The sequence below is a fragment of the Drosophila virilis genome, chromosome 3 (genome assembly GCF_030788295.1).
Source record: "Drosophila virilis strain 15010-1051.87 chromosome 3, Dvir_AGI_RSII-ME, whole genome shotgun sequence".
Classification (NCBI taxonomy): domain Eukaryota; kingdom Metazoa; phylum Arthropoda; class Insecta; order Diptera; family Drosophilidae; genus Drosophila; species Drosophila virilis.
In genome coordinates this window covers 4,832,999-4,851,514 of record NC_091545.1, presented here as the reverse complement: position 1 = coordinate 4,851,514, position 18,516 = coordinate 4,832,999, and the positions used below count along the sequence as shown (strand labels likewise).

Sequence of the window (18,516 nt, the reverse complement as noted above, 5' to 3'; positions counted from 1 at the left end):
CTATTTTTAGATATATCTAGATAGATATCTTAATGCAGTTACACTCAGAGAAAATTTTGAAAAGAATTGAAATGATATTGTTTATTTTTTTGTTTAAACAGATACACTTAGAGAAAACAGATACACTAGAAATAGAATTCATATTCCGTTTTTTTATGTACAGCATATTTCAATTTTGCGCTCAGAGAAAATATGGCAGGAAAATAATTTATATTTATTTATTCATTGAAAATATTACAAGTATTTTCTTTTAAAGTTCTTAAGTCTTAATTTAACTATTTTCGATTTGTAAGAAATACGTATAAGAGCAATTTGCTTGCTTAAAACAAGCGCAGTGTAAGTACAATATTGCTTAAAATAAGTATTGTATTTTAGTCTAATATTAAGGAAATTTAGCTGTAATGAGAAAGTCGTTATGAATTTAGACACAGGCAAACTTTGAGCAAGGAATTCCTAATTTTTTCTGCAAGTGTAGAGAAGTGCCGTATATATATACAGATGAATGTGCTCTCTCTCTCTCCCTCTCTCTCTCTCTCTCTCTCTCTCGTGTTCGCGCTCTCAGTTTTCAGTTGTGCTTTGTGCCTAATTCGTAAACGTTTTGCTGCATATATTTGAACACTTTTAACGTGAGGTTTTGTCAACTAAAATCGTATCATCGTCTGATTAATACAATGAATTGACGCACATGTTCCATTCTGACAGGCGGGACACTTTGGACGCAATGTCCATTATGTTTTTTGATTAACATAAAAAACGCATAAAATTCCAATTTGCCGCATTTGTTGCGCTCAATTCCCGTGTCCGGTTGTGGTTATTCTTTCTCTTCTTTTACTATTTTTTTTGTTATCCTTGTGGCTGTCACATTTTTGTGATGGCTTTTTAAGCGCTTTCTTTTGACTGACCAACAACCCCCGACCCCGCACAGACACAGACAATTAATCATGATCCAACTGGGCAATATGGAATTTAAGTCAATTTTATTGCAGCAGCATTTTGTGGGCGTGGGCGTGTTCGTGTGTGTGTATTTAAGTGGGTGGAGTGAGTGGAGTGGGTGGGTGGGTGTGCGTGTGCGTGTGCGTGTCCTTGGAGATGAATTGGCTCACTTGCATGCCTTTTTGCCCTTTTGAGCTACTTTTTGTTTGGCTGCCTCGAGAGCTTTTAGCTGCTCCTTTTGCTTCTGCTTGTGGGCCACCACCTGTTCGTCCATTTCTTTGGTCTCCTTTTTGGGTGTCTTCAAGGGCTTCTTCTTGCCACCCACGCGACTGGACATCTCAAAGTAGATTATACTCAAATTCCAACAAGCTTTAACAATTATTTCATTTTAATTGCACCTTTATCTGTTATATAATTTAAGGCAATGCCTGCTTTGCATCTCAGGGCTTACTTCATGTAACATTAAAAACAATTGTATTGCATTTTAAATTTAAATCATAGCGGGCACATTTCATATCAATGAGCAAACAAACGTTGCCCGGTGCTGCTTATCGATATGGCACAGAAATATCGTTTGACTCAGCAGTGTGCCCATCAAACTATCGTTTAGGTAGATACATCGATATATCGATATAGCAAATTGCTGCACTTATCGTCACAAGCTAGCATCACTAGTTCGTCGCAGTTCGCCTTGGTTTGTTCGGTTTCGGAGAAAAAATTAAATTCTATTTTATTTTGTTGAGTTTGTTCAATTATTGAAAGTACAATTGCTTGCGGTTTCGTTACAAGTTTCATATGTAAACCCGGCTCGTATAGCAATACCCAAAATCCATAACTTAAGTTCGTATGCGGCTTCGCTTTGCCGTTCCGTCTTTTTCGTGTGTTTTTTTTTGTTGTTTTCCTTACAACTTGCGGTCCGTTTGCGTGTGTGTGTGTGATTGTTCAAACTATGTGTGTACTTTAATGCCTGTGTAAAGTAACGAAGGAGCCTTACAAATAACATGTGTTCTTGTTTGCTGAATTTGTTGCTGTTTAAGAAGAGTACACACGATACACGACGTACCTAAGTTCCAGCGAAAGAAAAGGTGAGCGCTGCAGTTCCTGTCAAAAGCGGTTCATTTAACTCTTTTTTTTTTATTGCTGGCGTGCCAGCCTATGTGTGTGTGTGTGTGTGTGAGTGTGAGTGCGCTTATCTGCAGTCGCAGGCAGAATCAACGCCACAGCGCTGCTGCCCTTTGATTATTATGATTTTGCTCTCTTCCCGACGTTCGCTCTCACACACAGACATGGACAGCTCAAGACGATGCCGCCTACTCAACAAAACTCAGTGTCGCAGCGTCTGATTTGCTTGAAACTCAGTCTTCAAAAGAGTAAGAGATGTACTTTTACTCTCGCACACACACACACACAAGCACATCCTACAATAATCCCAGGCAAGAAGAAGAAAAGTAAATGCAATGAAGAAACCGTCTGCGAGTGTATGCACACAGTTGCATTTGTGTGTATGTGTGCAATTAATCATTGCATTGTGTTTACAAATCGTTTAATTAATTGAACTAGTTCTTGTTCTGGCTGCCACAGCTCTCTCCCACACTCACACTTTTCCTCCTACTCTCTTTCGGCGCATTAGGCTTAGCACAGTTTCGCCGCAAATGAGATTAGTTGTCTTTAAGCCGCCGCGCTGTGCAGTGGTGGGGACAGCAGCAAACAGTTTAGTAGACAAATTTGTGTGATTTTCTGTTTTTTCTTTTATTTTTTTTGTTTTGGTTGTCCCCCTCAAGCGTTTAACAGTAAAAGCAAAAAGTGTAGAGCTAGCGTATTGAGCATTAAGTATATCACACAAGAAGCAGACAGCTCTTTCTATGTGTGTGTGTGTGTGTGTGTGTGTTTGCGGTGTGCTCTTTGCTTGGCTGTGTGTGCGTGCAGCCCGGGGGCTGCTTGGCTCTGGGGGCTACTGTTGCATGAACACAAAAATAGCATAAGAGCATCTCGTTGTCGGGGTGCGTCCGCCGTTCGTTCGTTCGTTCGTTCGTCAGAAGCAATAAAAATTAAAAGGCAAACAGCGATAAGCCTGCCCCCGTGCACCCTGCCCCGTGTTCTGGCTACCCAGTGCACACATGGCAACCCTGATGCATAACGGTAAAGCACATAAAACCAAACAAATGCAAATGCACAGACGGCAGCAACACAACAACAACAACATTATTGATGCCTCTCTGACACGGCAAATTCAATTGTGCACTCTTCTTGCCAGCCCGCTCCCCGCGCTTATCAGTTTAAATGGCCGCACGTGGGGTAGCTCAGACTCGGAGCTTTTTAAAGGCTGCCCCCTTTGACCGCTTTGACTTTGATAAGGGTTGCCAGATAGCTAAAAATACCGGCAGGCTTTAAAGCACAGATGGGAAAGGGGAACAAGAAACTGGGGTTCGCTTTGCTTAATTAAATAACCCAGGAGGTATACATGATAATAATATGTTGATATAAGTCCAGCTCTATTTTCGGCGGATCGTTTCTATATTTTCTACGTAATCTATATTATATAAGTAGTATTCTTGTGCTAAGCATATGTCTTAAAACAGAATATGGCCATACTAAAGACTATTCCGAAGTTAGGCGATTTCATATTGACTATAGTTCCTGGCAGGACCAAAATAACAGAAGAGTTAGATAGTTCGATGTTAACAAGTGTGCCCGTATATGCCATAAGATCGTACGTTACATAGTTGGTGACAAAAGTAGAGTACCCTTAATGAGGGCATAAAAGCGATTTGACTGTTGAGTGATGTGCCCTAATTGAAATTGAGTGGCAGTCGGAGGCATGGACTGTCAGGGATAGACCCAGCTCCACCCGCGCCCCAGTCTATTTCCCATTTTCACCTTCCCATTTATGTGTTTTACAGTTTCAAATTACGTGGTGTGACAGGTTGAATGCCTGCGTCTTCCATTACGCACTGGCAATGTCGAGAAGCGAGCAGTAAGCTGCAAGCCAAATTTGTCCACCTTTTGACCTCTTGGCAGCCTAGTTGCCATTCGCCCATTTGCTTATCGGGTTGACTCATCTGCAGTCGCGTTTTATCTGCAAGAAATCTACGTGACTTGACCAGCTGAGCGACAATGAAGCTCGGTTTTAAGCGCTGGGCAAATACTCAACCGGTTCGACGTCGTCACCATTACTTCTGCCCCTACCCCCTTCCCCCGTAAACTAGCCACATCCAGCATCAGCCAGCAAATTGGATTTGCTTACGTTGCCATTTCCCCCATTTGCTCAGCGGGTCACGCGAACAAAGCAAAAGCACAACTCGCACATTGGTTCGCTAGCTGTCAAACAAGCGACTTGGCATGTTTAATATGCGAAAGAAAAACTGGCTGAATAAGCAATATAAATAAACCAGTGTTGTAAGCTGTCAGCAATTAGCTGAACTCATAGCAAATATATGATTTTCCAACACTAAGAGCAGCGCTTGAGGGTGGGGCAGCTCCTTTTGAGCTCCTTTCGTAAATAGAACGAAAATGGCTTCCCGCTTAGGTGAAATATAAGTGGGAAAACAAAGATTTAGACTTATTCTTTTAGACAAATCAAAATAGCTTTTGCAACACTGTCACAATGACTAACGGAAGCTGTTTCGAGTCGCGTTTTCAGTTGCCAAACTGGTCAAATAAACAAAAGCAAATTAAATCTGCATGCAAAAGCATGTGCACAATACACATGCAAACACTAATACACACACATACATATATGCAAATATATATGTATATATATGTGTGCAAAAACATAATAAACGAAATTTTGCAACGTGATGCCGCCGCTCCATAGCGAAAAAGGTGTGTGAAGGGGAGGGGGGGGACTCGCCCAAAAACTCGGTCAACGAACCAAAAGTTTTCTTTTTGTTGTCAGGCGAATAAATTTGATATAATTATCTGTGTGTGTGTGTGTGTGTGTGTGTGTGTGTGCGGCCTTTTGTTTATGCACTTTAAACAATACAACTGTTTAGCCAGAAATATTGTTGTTGTTCCCTTTGTTATTGTTAATTTCGTTTTCGTTTTCAATTAATGGCAACAGAAGAGAATAATAAACACAACATATACGCAATAAATACAAACAAAGCTAGCACCTGAGCACCCCCTCCCCCTACCCCCTCCCCCTCTCATTGCCCGAAACCCCTTCAGACTTGCATTTACCTTGTACGGCAAAGGTAACTACAAAAGCCGTCATAACCACAACGAGGCATCGAATCGAGTCGGAACGAGTCTATAAGGCTTCCCGTTCATATATGGCCAACAGCCGATGTCGTTTGTCGCCAGTTCCCTGAAATGGGGCGATTGGAGGCCTTGTGGGCGTCACCGGACCAAATGACGCAACCTCGTTATACCCTGTACAAACGAAAAATATAGATTTTCAAAAAGAGAGCATAATGGGTTTGTTGTGAAAGTATGAAACGGAGAATCAACGAGGTATAGAGATTCGAGAGATCCGACTTAATTTCTTCGTCATTTGCTGCATTTGACATTATCGATAACTTAGGCTGTTTTGTGTGAAATCGATAAATATCGACATTCATTCAGAGTACTTCAATCATAACACGCAGATTATATAACCTAAAGGTACAACAATTTAACTGTCTATAGGGTATCAGCTAGTCGTGCACTCTAGACTGCTGCGCTCTTAAATGTTTATATTTTCTGTTGTCTCTTCTTCAACCTGTTGAACGCAATCTACAAAATTATCGACCCATTACCGAACTGGAGAGGGGCCTTTGGGGAGGGTATCTGCCTCGTGTGCCTAACAAATTTGCATACATTTGCTGATAACGAAACGGAATTAAAAGTAAACCCCCTCCATTTGACCTCCCCTCACCCCCTGCCAAAGCAGCTTAACCTACTGAGCAACCAGGTGGGAGGCAGCAATTTACATAATTGGCTAATAGAATGGCTAGCTAATTAACAAAACCGATACAATGCAGATTTTGTGAGTGTTTCTAGCGATCAGAAAACATATAATATATAGATATATACTTTACATAGATGTAGATATATCTAGATATCGTATAAATCTAGTACAGTATTCGCTCGCACATAGAAGCTTTTCTTTATCAGACGTGAATGTAATTTCCGATAAATTTAATTTTTTATAAACTTTTTTGTATCAGCCAACATTGAAGGCAACAACTTTTCCTACAGTATATTTATACATGATCCTAACCACAAGCTGATATATATATATATATATATATATATATATATATCTTAATGAAACAAGGCTCCTTTCTTGTGCCAGGCAGTACTTTTCCTGGAGATGACTGGGATCTGATATATCTTAAAGATCATAATCGGTCGGGAATTATTTTTTTTTTTTATAAAAAACAATGTTGGTTTTTAATTGTGAGCATGTTCCCATGGTTCCCATAGTTTAGACAAAATCTAATTAAAATTTCCCACTCCCATAACTCGGCCAAATCTCATCCGATTTTCACCAGGCTTGACTTTTTGTTCATGGTTTGGCCTCTAGATCAGTTTGGCATCTAAATCTGGCAATCTTAATTTTTGTCAAAATGATGGAAAAAAACGTCTGAAAATAGAGCCTTCTTGTGTGTCCAAGTAAAAAGATTTATATATATTTTAAACTTCGATTACGCTTGTTATACAATTTGTAGGGTATCCGGCAGTTGTGCAGACTTAGCTTCCCACGGTTCACACTCTCTTTGACGCTTTGTATTTTGTCATTGTTTACTTTGGGCGGTGTATTGCCTAGGTGTGTTTGTGTGCGTGTGTGTGTGTGTGTGTGTGTGAGTGTGTGTGTGCGTGTGTGTGTGTGTGTGTGTGTGTGTGTGTGTGTGCGTGCGGGAAACACACTTCACCATTTCACATGACAAACGTTTGGCCCAAAGGTCTTCACTGGGCCTTAGGCCACAATCGACGCATATTTTCACGCACTGGCGAACAACACTCGCACACACCTTCACACACACACATACATAAGCTCGCACACACACCCACACTGCGTAGACAAACCATTGACAAGTGTAGCGAGTGACTAATAACTGTTTCTTCCTCTTCGTCTTCGTCTCGTTCTGCTTGGACTTCCTTCGACTTGTCTTGGCCGCAATTGACTCAATGGAGCACACACACATTCATGTGTGTGTCAGATAAGATACACACATGTGTGTGTGTGTGTGTGTGTGTGTGTGTGTGTGTGTGTGTGTGTGTGTCGATATAGTACTTATCTTCCAGTGATGATTGATGCGCCGTGTAATTGGCTTATAAGCTTTTCAAATGATATACGAACTAGCTATAAATATCGATGTTTCTTTTAGTTTATTTTTAAGTTTTTTTATTTCATTTTAATTTACCGCATTTTCAGGCCATTTAATTTTTAATTTAATTTGAGTATCAATTTTGTGGGTTTTTATTTTTCTCAAAATTGGATGATTTTTCTATAAAAATATATAGTTAAAGGTTAATTGGTTGGCGTTTCCTAGAATACCTTATCATCTGCATAAATGTGCGGTTATTTCTTTTGCACTTATACTTTGCATTAAGTACTCACACCCACACACACACACACACTCCCTCCCCCTTCCCCTCCCCCCCACAGCCACACCGATAGCTATTTAAGTATATGCCATTAGTTGTAGCAAATACAAATGTTGTGCTCATACGTAAGTATTTTGTACATGTGACAGATAAAGATATTTATGTGCTCTCTGTTCTATATTAATACACGATTTCCGGCTGGCAGCCCCCAGCCAAAACAAGCAAGAAAACCAGCCAAAACAGGGGAAAAGTCAAGTACAACACAAATATTGCGCCACAAATAAAATGAGTGCACATTTCATTGGTAATACGTAAAAATGCGAATGTTCCGATAGCAATTTGATTAGCAGCTAATTAACAGCCTTGGCATATAAATGTTATTAACATTTGTATGTTATATTTACAGCGCTGTTAATGGCAGTAAACTTAGCTACAATTTTTGATTTTCTTGATAATACGAATTTAATGCTTAAAATTTATCATAATTTATAAGAATAATGAGAATAATACTTGAAATTTAACATCTCTGTCATTTTGTTAACAGTTGTATATCATGTAAACAGTTCTGTTAATACTATGTAACATTAAGCAGAGAAAACTCTTTGCATTTGCAATTGTTGACTATACTTTACCCCACAAATATGTCAATTTGCCAGCTCTCACTTATAATTTATCCCAAACTTAATTTCTTTGCAGAAAAAGTAGAAGAAGAAATAGAAGGAGTCAAGTATACACTCGAGTATCCATCCAAAGTCTTAGCCATAACGTGAACGAGACACGTCCAATAAGTCAAAGTCTTGCCATTGTTTATCGAATAAACAAACATAACTGCCAGCCACGAGGAGCCTTACAGCAGAAAGGAGCGGACACCCACACACACATACACCTACACACACACCTACACACACACACGTTTAGCAATTAATTGGGGGCAGTATGGAACGGGGCCATGTTTGAACGCTTTCGCCTGAGCAACCTGAGCAGAAACTATCGACAACGCGGCGCATCCACAGAACTGGCGCGCGACAAGAAACAACAGCGGCAGCAATGCGTCACCGTACTCTTCCTAGATGACATCACGCACACCTTTCGGATCGACGTGAGTACTGTGAGGGCTCCCCTAGGGTTTAGCTTATGTCCATTAGAAAAATCCCTTTTTAAGACGATTCATGTCTGATAGCGCATATGAGGTGCACGGGCTTGGGATTGGAGGTTCCTACAATCCCTGAAACCAAATTCTGCAGTCATTACAAAGAGGCAGATGCCCCATTTCCTAGCTTGACAAACTACCAACAGCCTGACAGACTGCTCCTTTTAATCCCCAATCGGCTGAGAGAAGCTTCATCGACTTGCCTTCCCTACACTTTTCAGCTTTTCTTCCTCACATATCTAGTTGGCCTGCCCGGCGAGCTTTCACTGTATTTCGACATCCACTCGAACACCCACGCCCACTTGGGCTGCATAATCAATAGTTGCTTTCCATTCGCTCGCATAATAATAATAATAATAATTGCGAATTGTGTAAAAAAATCAAAGACCTCGGCAGCATAGAAAGTCGCCTTGTCGTGCGTTACATACCTATCTTTATTAGCCATTGTTTTTACGTATATTTTTACGCTACCTTCTTCTTCATTTGCACTTGAATATTGAATTTGTGAAGTGCTTCGCATCTTCACTTTCGACAGACAGTCAGATAAACAGATAAACCGACAGACAGACAGACGGACAGACTCTCAGTCAGACACGCACTTGTCCAGAGCCATTCGCCGCATTGTTTTCTTAATTACAACACGACTCGTTGCCCCCCAAGCTGAATATGAAAAATAATGATAAAGCTGTAGCTGAGCCAAGATCTGGGCACCAAATTGCAGCCAAATTAGCGTCATTTCACAGTTAGTCAACGAAACAAAGTAAAACTCGGTGAATGGTGAAATTTTGATGTATATCAAATCGTAAAAGTACTTGAAAACTGTCAAGGCACAGGTAAATTAGTCTGTGCTTAAATGGCAAAGAAAGTGACGGAGAGCAGAAATATTAGGCACTGTTACGGTCCGTGTAGTGTCCAAATTTTAGTTTTTCACCTTAATTTCACCTGTGCGGGTGGATTTGTTAATTTGAGAGATACACAATTCGATTCAGCTCTGACTGCATCTAAGCATTGATCTGGGAGAATGCGATTAACTCCGATCGGAGGAATAACATAAAAACTGTAGACAACAGGTTTTCATGTATTTTCCATCCTTGTGAGTGAAATTGTCAAGCATTTCGACTTAGATTCACTTTCACTTACCTACAATTTAGGTAAACATTTTTCTATATATTAAAGAGTTTCATCTGCGAATTAAGTTTTTAATTCAACTTGCACTTTTTATGCTTTCAGAAACGTGCGAAAGGCTCTGAGCTATTGGATCAGGTCTTTCACTATCTCGAGCTATCCGAAAGGGACTACTTTGGTCTATTGTTTCCACAGAAGCCCGGTGATGTTGTGGTAAGTGAATTAATGAATACCTTTCAAATGAAAAAATAAAGCTGACACTCACAAATGAATCTATTTGCAGAGATGGGTGGACGCACAGAAGCAATTCAAGAAGCAATGCAGCAGCCTCTCGCTCGACAACGATGCCGTTCCATTATTAGAGTTTAGGGTTAAGGTGAGAGAGTAACATCAGCCAATTCTTAATTAGCTTCCTTCTAAACCAAATTTATATTTAATATTAAAGTTCTTTGTAAGCGATCCCAGTCGGCTGCAGGAGGAGTTCACACGCTACCAGTTTTATCTGCAGATCAAGCGCAACATTTTGCTGGGCCAACTGCCGTGCTCCAGCAACACCCAGTGCCTGCTTGCCAGCTACACGGTGCAGTGTGAGTAGCCAAATGCATAATCCAATCCCCGCTAGCCGAGCTAATCTTCGCTTTTAATCCGCAGCTGAGCTGGGCGACTTCAATGCGGCGGAACATCAGACGGGCTACTTGAGCGGCCTGCAGCTGCTGGCGGAGCAAACGCCGGAGGCGGAGCGTAAAATCTGTGAGCTGCACAAGCTGCATCGCGGCCAGCTGCCAGCGGATGCGGAATACAATTATCTGGAGCATGGCAAGCGTCTAGAGCTGTATGGCATTGATCTGCACAAGGCCACCGATTCCAATGGCAAGGATCTGCAGCTGGGCGTCTCCGCGGTGGGTCTGCTGGTCTTTCAGCATGCGCTGCGCATCAACACCTTCTCGTGGAGCAAAATGGTGAAGGTGTCCTTCAAGCGCAAGGACTTCTTTATACAGCTGCGCCGCGAGCCCAGCGAGAGCTACGACACGCTGCTCGGCTTCGGCATGACCAGTCACAAGCACGCAAAGGCTCTCTGGAAGTCCTGCGTCGAGCATCACAGCTTCTTCCGCCTGAAGCGTCCGCATCGCCTGTCGCGCTTCCTTAACATCAGCCTGGGCAGCAAGTTCTACTATTCGGGCCGCACCGAGCTGCAGGCCGTTCAGGAGTCCAAGCAGCGCGGTCGCATACACAAGGTCTTCGTACGCTCGCCCAGCAAGCGGCTCTTAGCTGGCGGAGCAACTGGTGTCGGCGGCGGCAGCTCCGCTGATGGCACGCCCCAGCTGCTGCATAATGGCACGGGCAGCGGCTCTGATAGCGCCGCCTCACACAACGGCAAGCCGTCCGCATCCACCATACTGACCATCACGAAAACGAGCCGTCCACATGACACGTCCAAGGTTACGTCCAAGCAGGCGGACGCCATGCCGCGGAAGGCCTGGGAACAGCACAGCGATGAGTACGATATACAGCTGTAAGTTTTGTTCTTTTCCCTATAAACTTATAAAAAAAAAACTGCGTAAGCAGGCAAAAGGCGTTGCTTTAAGTGATTACAAAATGTGTAAAATAGTCTAAGTTTTACCACGCCGCCCACGAATCGCCTTTCTATGCGATTTTCAGCTCTTTCTGTCAATATCTCTCTATATATATAACTATTTATCCTGACTGACTGTCTATATAGACATTTCGATATTTCTCACTCCAATAACTCGATCAAATCTCTAATATCAATCGACGGCCTAGCTCATGTATTAATTCATATCTAGTAGACAGATTAATCCTAGTCGAGCTTTAACTTGATTCTAATCTCGCATCTGTTTCATTTTTCCGCAGCGATGTTGGCTTCATTGAGCAATGCACGCGTCGCTTTGAGTCGGGCACGCCCTCGCCCATGCCGCCTGCCTACAGCTCCGGGCAGCACAGTCCCCTGCTACTGCCCACAACCATAGCGGATGCAGTGGGCCAACCGGAGAGCGGCAGCGACTTGATCACCATGCGCCTGCTGGCCGATGAGCAGGGCCGCTACGGATTCAATGTGAAGGGCGGCGTGGATCTCAGCCTGCCCGTGCAGGTGTCCAAGGTGGTGCCGCACACGCCCGCCGATCGCTGCACGCCGCGTGTCTGCGAGGGCGACGAGGTGCTCATGATCAACGGACGCGATGTGCACGGCCTGCGGCACGAGCAGGTGGTGGCCATGATACGCGACTGCCGGCACCAGTCGAGCGGCGAGCTGCTGCTGACGGTGCGTCCCAAGCGTTCGGCGCCGCTGCTGCTGGAGGAGGAGCCGCTGTACCAGTATGTGCCTGAGTCCGACGAGATTGGCTCGCACTCGAATCTGCTCGACGGCGATGCGCTTTTCACCCAGAGCCTGCTGCTGCTCAGCGATGGTCTCGCCTCTGGCGCTCTGCTCGCCCAGTACGAGCTCATGTATCGCAAGAATCCCGATCTGGCAATTACGGAAGCGCGTAAGGCCGCAAATGCGCCCAAGAATCGCTATCGTGACATTTCACCCTGTAAGTACAAATCACACAGCCCTTGAGAAATCTCTGTTGAATCTATCTTTATACATTTCCAGATGACTGCACGCGCGTCTCGTTGGTCAACTCCTTGACCGGGGACTATATCAATGCCAACTATGTGAACATGGAGATACCCGGCGGCGGCGTTAATCGGTATATTGCCACACAGGGCCCGCTGGCCAGCACCACAACGGACTTTTGGCGCATGGTGCAGCAGGAGAGCAGCCACTTGCTGGTCATGCTGACCACCGTGATGGAGGCGGGTCGTCAGAAGTGCCACCAGTACTGGCCCGTGACGGGCGATGAACTGCAGCTGGGCGATGGATTTTCGGTGCGTTGCCTTAGCGAGAAACCAGACGAGACGGGCAGCTTTGTCTTCCGTGAGTTTGTGCTGCGAGATAAGCACGAGCAGCGGCACATTCATCATATGCAATATCTCGCCTGGCCCGATCACTGTGTGCCCTCCGATCCCAATCTATTTCTGGAGTTTACGGAACGCGTTCGCGCCGCACGTAATCGCACACTGCTCCAGGAGATCGAGGAGAGCCTGAAGCAGGTGCGCCTGCTCGACGCCGATGCCGATGACAACGGCGGCCTGATGAGCGAACGCAAGTGCGCGGCCAGCAACGGCGCCACGCCCGAGGACGAAACGCCCGTGTCCACCAGCGTGCATCAGTAAGATTTCATAAATGTGGAGCGTAAAACGTAAATTGATAAATGTCAACCCTTGCAGATGCATCAGCGCCGCCAATCCGCCCGTGATTGTGCACTGTTCGGCGGGCATTGGACGCACCGGCGTGCTCATACTAATGGACACGGCTCTGGCACTGATGGAGGCGCGCGAGCCCGTCTATCCGCTGGACATTGTGCGCACCATGCGCGATCAACGCGCATGCATGGTACAGAATGTGGTAAGTGTCTATGCATGATTAATCATGACTGATTAATCTTTAGCTAGCTTTTCTCTAAATCCCTTTCAGAGTCAATATCGCTTTGTATGTGAATGCATTTGCGCGGCCTACATGAAGATATCTCGCAGCAGCGCGGCCATCAACGATGATGACGACTAGAGCCGGCCAGCTGCCCTTTCCAAGTTCTACTAGCGGACAATCTAAATACAAATCTTCCTCCCTATATCCCGTCTTGCAAGACGCTTATGATACTTCTCAATCTTTACTATATGCATATATCTTTACTATACACTTATGGAATCAATCTTATTGTTAGAGTAACCCGTAGACATACATACATACATGCGCATAAGTATCTATGCTCTATATCATTACGTTTATTATTATCATTATTGTCTCTATATAATTATATATATAGTGTGTGTGTGTGTGTATGTATGTATCATTTTTGTAGTGCATAATCGACTCTGTATATCGCATAAATATGGGCAATAATCCACGCAAGTGCTGCTGAAAATCTCGCAAAAAACCCAATTCTAAATTTTACAAAAAAGAAAAAAAAAGCAAGAAAAAAAAGGCAAAAAAAAAACAACACAAAATGAGAACAAAACTACCTAATTCAAGTATACAAAAGAAAAGCGTTAAGCGAATTAAAGAAATTGCATATTTATATACCCATCCTCCAAGGTGGAAATTACAGAGAATATATATCTATAAACAATAACTAAAAAAAAAAAAACAAATGAGAAGTAAAAACTGTTAGTATTTTAGCACCAAATTAAATTCGTATACATATATGTATTTATGCTGAAAATCAGAGCTAAATAAATATTATTAAACAAATGTAATATAAGTTATAAGTAAATAGTTAATTAAGAACCTGTTTACCTGATCCTGTTGGCACCTATCATGGACGCAGTCTAAAAACATCCGCGAATGACCAGGATAATCCATTACATGGAGGTCTTGATACTGAAATGGTTTGCACGACTTCAAAGTGGATTCAGAGCAACTTTCTAGGAGGCCAGTTATAAAAAGTCGACACATCGTCAAATAGATTACCAGATTACCTTTTGATATACCATTTGCCACATAACTATTAAGGAACTTTAATGGAAATTTAACCAAGTATAACCGGGTGAGTCCAGCTATTACATTCTTCTAGTCGAATAGCTTAATAATACTAAGTATAAGTAGGCTACGTTTAGTTTATTTTTCACAAATTTCTATTCAACTATTCACCCATTTTCCGTACGTATCTATCGATTTTTTTAAAACCAGTGAACTATGTCTTAAATTAACTTTAGTTAAATCTTTGATGAATTCAAGTGCTTCCACCCATATTTTAATCTTGAATTTGATTGCTTGCTTTAATCTATGATCTATTCTATCAATACTACGCCTCTTCAGGCACTGACCTAGTTTATTTGTTCACCTGATAATCTAGCCCGTTGACCCACGCGCCTGCATTTTCTCAAGAACTGAAGCTTAGCTAGCTTTGATATATTTTTCGAAATGAAGCTCTTAAATTTTGTGTTTAAAAATTACTTAATATATCAAAATATCACCTAAATCTTCTGTAATATAAAACACAAAAAAAAAAAATGGAAACTTGTGCCAAAAATGGATCCATAACCGAGGAGCTTGAGGTGGAGGAAACCGAGGATTTCCATGACCTGGAGGAGTTCAACGAGGACAATGTAGCGTCTGGCAGCGGCGGCCAAAAGAAAGCGGAACGTTTCGTGGTCAAAAAGTGGGTGGCGCATGCGCATTGGTCATGGGATGTGGCCGTGGATAATTGCGCCATTTGCCGGAATCACATTATGAACCTGTGCATCGAATGCCAGGCGGATCCGAATGCCAACAAGGATGAGTGCACCGTGGCCTGGGGCGAATGCAATCACGCCTTCCACTACCATTGCATTGCGCGCTGGCTAAAGACGCGCCACGTCTGCCCGCTGGACAACAAGGAGTGGGTCTACCAAAAATATGGCCACTAGGCTGATTAATTAACGTATTTGTATTTATGCATGTTTGGACAAAATTAAAATTCTAGTGATTAAGCCTAGGCCTGCGCCTGCGTCTCCTGCTCCACGCCCAGCAGCTGCTGTGCATTGGGTCGCACGCCCGTGATTAGCTCCAGCTGATGGAAGAGCGTATCACGCTGCTCGGCCAAGTTGGCGTACTTTTGCTGCAGCTCCTTTTCGCGCTCCATTTGCCGGCGCACATCCTCCTGCAGCGCTTCGAGGCGTCGCGGCACAGCAATCGCCTCCTGCTCGCCTAAGAAACGAAATGTGGACAGCGAGAGGGAGTTCTGCTCGATCTGTGTGTAGGTGTCCTGCAGCTGCTTGATCAGCACCTGGGCGCGCGCCTGATAGCCACCAGTCAGTATCTTCAGCTTCTTCTCAATCTTGCCGCAGCGCTTGGCCTCTTTGGCCATATGACGACGATTCTGTTCCAGACGTTTCTCCGCCGACTCCAGACGATCCTTTTTGCTGGCCAGATTGGCGCGCGTGTAGCGATGCTGCGAGGGCAGATAGAGCACCTGGCCGAGGCACTCCTGCCATACCTGCGCGTAAACATCCAGCGGCAGCTCGCCGTGGGACATGCGCTCCTTTACAACCTCCATTTCGTCGGCCAGCATCTGCTTGGCATCGGCCAGTTCCTCCTGCGATATCTCCTCATACGGATTGGCCTTGAAGTAGCTCTGCAGCTGTTCCAGCTTGTGCTGCGACTGACCCGGCACCGGATCCCGCACAGAATCATAAACTGAAAGAGGAAACGGTTTTAGTTGGATCATTTCTCGATTGGATTATCTCGCACTACTCACGCTGCATGGTTATCATCTCGTGCTTGATCAGCTCCTCGGCCTGCTGCTGCTCGGTTAGGTTTTGCTTCTCGGACTGCGGCCGCAGGATCTTGGTGTTCACCTCCGTGGGACGGGGCAGGTTGCGCTGTATAACCTGCGAGCGTTTAGCCAGCTCGCGCTGACGCTGCGCCTCCTGCTCCGCAAGCAGACGTGCATCCACATCCGCCTGGTCCTCTATGGCGGGCTCAGTGCCCGTCTCCATCGGCTCGCTGTCCTCCTGCTCCGGCACCACAATCTCGTAATCGTTGCGTGGCGTTGGCAGCGTGGCCAGACCCTCGCGCAGCGTTGACTTCACCTGCTTCTGGTAGTTCTTATAGAGCGCCGGAGTCTCGGTAACGCCCATATTCTCCTCCGGATTGATGCTAAGCTTGTCGCGCACAAGAGCAGGTGTGGATACGCTGCCGCCAGCTGTGCCGTTCTTCAGCACGGGCAGCAAGGCGCCCGAGGCGGGCGTTAGGAAGCCCGCAGGCGTTGCAGCGCCCCCGCCCTCACGCTGTGTGCGAAAAGGCGTGGCAATGACCGTGTTGGGCGTGGTAATGGCCGCCGCTTTGGGCAACACGCCCGAGAAGTCCGATTCGTGCAGCGGAGTATTGAGGCCGCCTTTGAGCGGTGTCTCCGTGTGCGTGAGCGCCATCATGTTCTGTGCCTCCTGCATAATGCGATCCGTGTAGGGTGCTGGAGTGCGAGGCGTGGCCGTCACTTGGGGCGTAATGGAATAATCCGCCAGCAGCGCATCCGTTGTCTCGATGCCGCTCTCACCGGCTATCTCCTTGGCCATCTCACTGGCGCGGCCCAACTTGACCACTTGCTGCAGCTCCATATCGGAAATCTGCGGCGTGGGCAACACCAGCTTGGAACGCTTACGCTCCGGCTCTAGGTTTTGCATCATGGCCGACGGCACCTCGTTCTCCTTGCGCTGTTTCAGCTTCTGCTTGTCGCGCTTACGCTCACGCTCCTCCTTCTCGGAGCGCAGCTCACCATCCAAATCCTGTTGGCGCATCTTGTTGAAGTCTGGATCCTGCTTCTGCAGATGCTCCTCGGATGTATCATAGAAGCCAATCGCCGGCCGCTTCTCAAAGGGTATTTCCGCATTGTAGTCGATGCCTTTGATGCGCTTCCGATTGCCGCTGCCAATGCCGGCGGCACGCAGCTCGCGACGCTTCTGCAGCGTGGCCAGGCGACGTGCCTCCTCCAGCTGCTTTTCGCGCGCCTTGCGCTTGGCCTTCTTGCCCTGTGTGTTGGCCAGACGGGCGCGTGCCTCGGACAGCATCTCCAGCTCGTCCTCGTCCATGTCTTTGGGATCGGGCCGAGCGGGCTTTGTCTCTGGATTTGGATCAATTTCACCAGGCTTAAGTTTGCGTGGATCGTCCATGGTGTCCTCACCATCCTCCTTGCGCTGCGCCTGGTCACTGGGGTAAATAAAAAAAAAATAAACTATATAACAACAAAATCACTGAAACATTTCACACTTACAGCAGATACTCGTAGCGTTCCAGGCACTGTGCTGCAGTGCGTCCAATGATAGGCGCAATGGTGCGCCATTGCGTCGGCATCAGCTTGGCCAGATGCAGCAGCTTCTCGTCCTCCTCGCGTGACCATTCGGTCTTCTTGATGCTCGGATCGAGCCATTCGTACCAACGTGCCTTACACTGTTTGGCCGACTTGCGATGCAGCAGCGAGGCAATGCGACTCCATTGATTTTTGCCATATTTCATGACGGCCGCCTTGAGAATTTCATCCTGAAAAGAGAGCAGCGCGTGGTTTTGGCTTAAAAGGTAAGATTCAATTTCACATTTACGACTTACCTCTGTGTTGCGCCAAACGCCGCCTTTAATCATAATACGCGGCATTTTGTCGTCCTTTTTAAGTTTTTTCTAATGCTCTAAGAATTATTATCCCTTTAAAATTATTCTGCAAACTTTGCGCTGTCGGCGGCCGCTAGAGATGAGAAAAAAAAACGTATTCCACTGCAAACTAAAAGTAAACGATATTTTTCAAATTATGTGAAAATACTGATATTTTCCTGAACTACTTAGTTCGATAATTGTTTGGCTGTGCAGCAATAGAAACTCTGACGTCATTATTGACCAAATGCGTAGCATTCAATTTTTCAAATCATTAGAAAACGTTAAAGAACGAAATTAATTCAAAATTGTAAGAATCAAACAGCTGCATAGGTTTTAACTATAATTGAAGTATGCAAATTATTCAAACGTTTGTTTCAGCATAGTTAAAAAATGCACAGAGAAAAATATTGACATAAACGCAAGGTAAAGATAATGTTAATAACAGCACAAAAATGTTACCTATGCAAGACATAAAAACTAGAGCTATGCATCTCCGTTATATTTCTAACAAGTCTATAACAGCGTAACCTTATAGTTTTTATTACTCTTAGTGATGAGAGCAGTATTTATCGGTGTCGTGGTATTTTTTTCT

General features: G+C 44.6%; 3 protein-coding genes across 3 annotated transcripts; 2 read left to right on the top strand and 1 right to left on the bottom strand.

The window, feature by feature from the left end:
- Positions 1 to 1,598: 1,598 nt before the first annotated feature.
- Ptpmeg (protein tyrosine phosphatase Meg) lies at positions 1,599 to 14,051 on the top strand. Its single transcript, XM_015175448.3, has 10 exons — positions 1,599 to 2,018; positions 8,161 to 8,563; positions 9,845 to 9,952; positions 10,023 to 10,115; positions 10,185 to 10,326; positions 10,391 to 11,252; positions 11,612 to 12,291; positions 12,354 to 12,972; positions 13,031 to 13,208; positions 13,278 to 14,051. The coding sequence occupies exons 2-10, from the start codon at positions 8,414 to 8,416 to the stop codon at positions 13,365 to 13,367; spliced, it is 2,922 nt and encodes a 973-aa protein (XP_015030934.1). The 5' UTR covers positions 1,599 to 2,018; positions 8,161 to 8,413; the 3' UTR covers positions 13,368 to 14,051.
- Positions 14,052 to 14,573: 522 nt separating this feature from the next.
- Roc1b (Regulator of cullins 1b) lies at positions 14,574 to 15,276 on the top strand. The gene has a single exon (XM_002046428.4). It carries the CDS (start codon positions 14,813 to 14,815, stop codon positions 15,206 to 15,208), a length of 396 nt encoding a protein of 131 aa, XP_002046464.1. The 5' UTR covers positions 14,574 to 14,812; the 3' UTR covers positions 15,209 to 15,276.
- Cdc5 (cell division cycle protein 21) lies at positions 15,211 to 18,041 on the bottom strand. Its single transcript, XM_002046427.4, has 4 exons — positions 17,883 to 18,041; positions 17,551 to 17,816; positions 16,039 to 17,486; positions 15,211 to 15,977 (listed from the first exon to the last, which is right to left on the bottom strand). The coding sequence occupies exons 1-4, from the start codon at positions 17,925 to 17,927 to the stop codon at positions 15,274 to 15,276; spliced, it is 2,463 nt and encodes an 820-aa protein (XP_002046463.1). The 5' UTR covers positions 17,928 to 18,041; the 3' UTR covers positions 15,211 to 15,273.
- Positions 18,042 to 18,516: the final 475 nt, after the last annotated feature.

Excerpts from the sequence above, each read along its gene's own strand:
- Cdc5 (XM_002046427.4), bottom strand. The coding sequence starts at position 17,927 with ATGCCGCGTATTATGATTAAAGGCGGCGTTTGGCGCAACACAGAG. Across the intron at positions 17,487-17,550 it reads GAACGCTACGAGTATCTGCT|TGACCAGGCGCAGCGCAAGG; the intron begins GTAAGTGTGAAA and ends TATTTACCCCAG. Across the intron at positions 15,978-16,038 it reads CGAGATGATAACCATGCAGC|TTTATGATTCTGTGCGGGAT; the intron begins GTGAGTAGTGCG and ends TTCCTCTTTCAG.
- Roc1b (XM_002046428.4), top strand. The coding sequence starts at position 14,813 with ATGGAAACTTGTGCCAAAAATGGATCCATAACCGAGGAGCTTGAGGTG.
- Ptpmeg (XM_015175448.3), top strand. The coding sequence starts at position 8,414 with ATGTTTGAACGCTTTCGCCTGAGCAACCTGAGCAGAAACTATCGACAA. Across the intron at positions 10,327-10,390 it reads TGCCAGCTACACGGTGCAGT|CTGAGCTGGGCGACTTCAAT; the intron begins GTGAGTAGCCAA and ends TTTAATCCGCAG. Across the intron at positions 11,253-11,611 it reads GATGAGTACGATATACAGCT|CGATGTTGGCTTCATTGAGC; the intron begins GTAAGTTTTGTT and ends ATTTTTCCGCAG.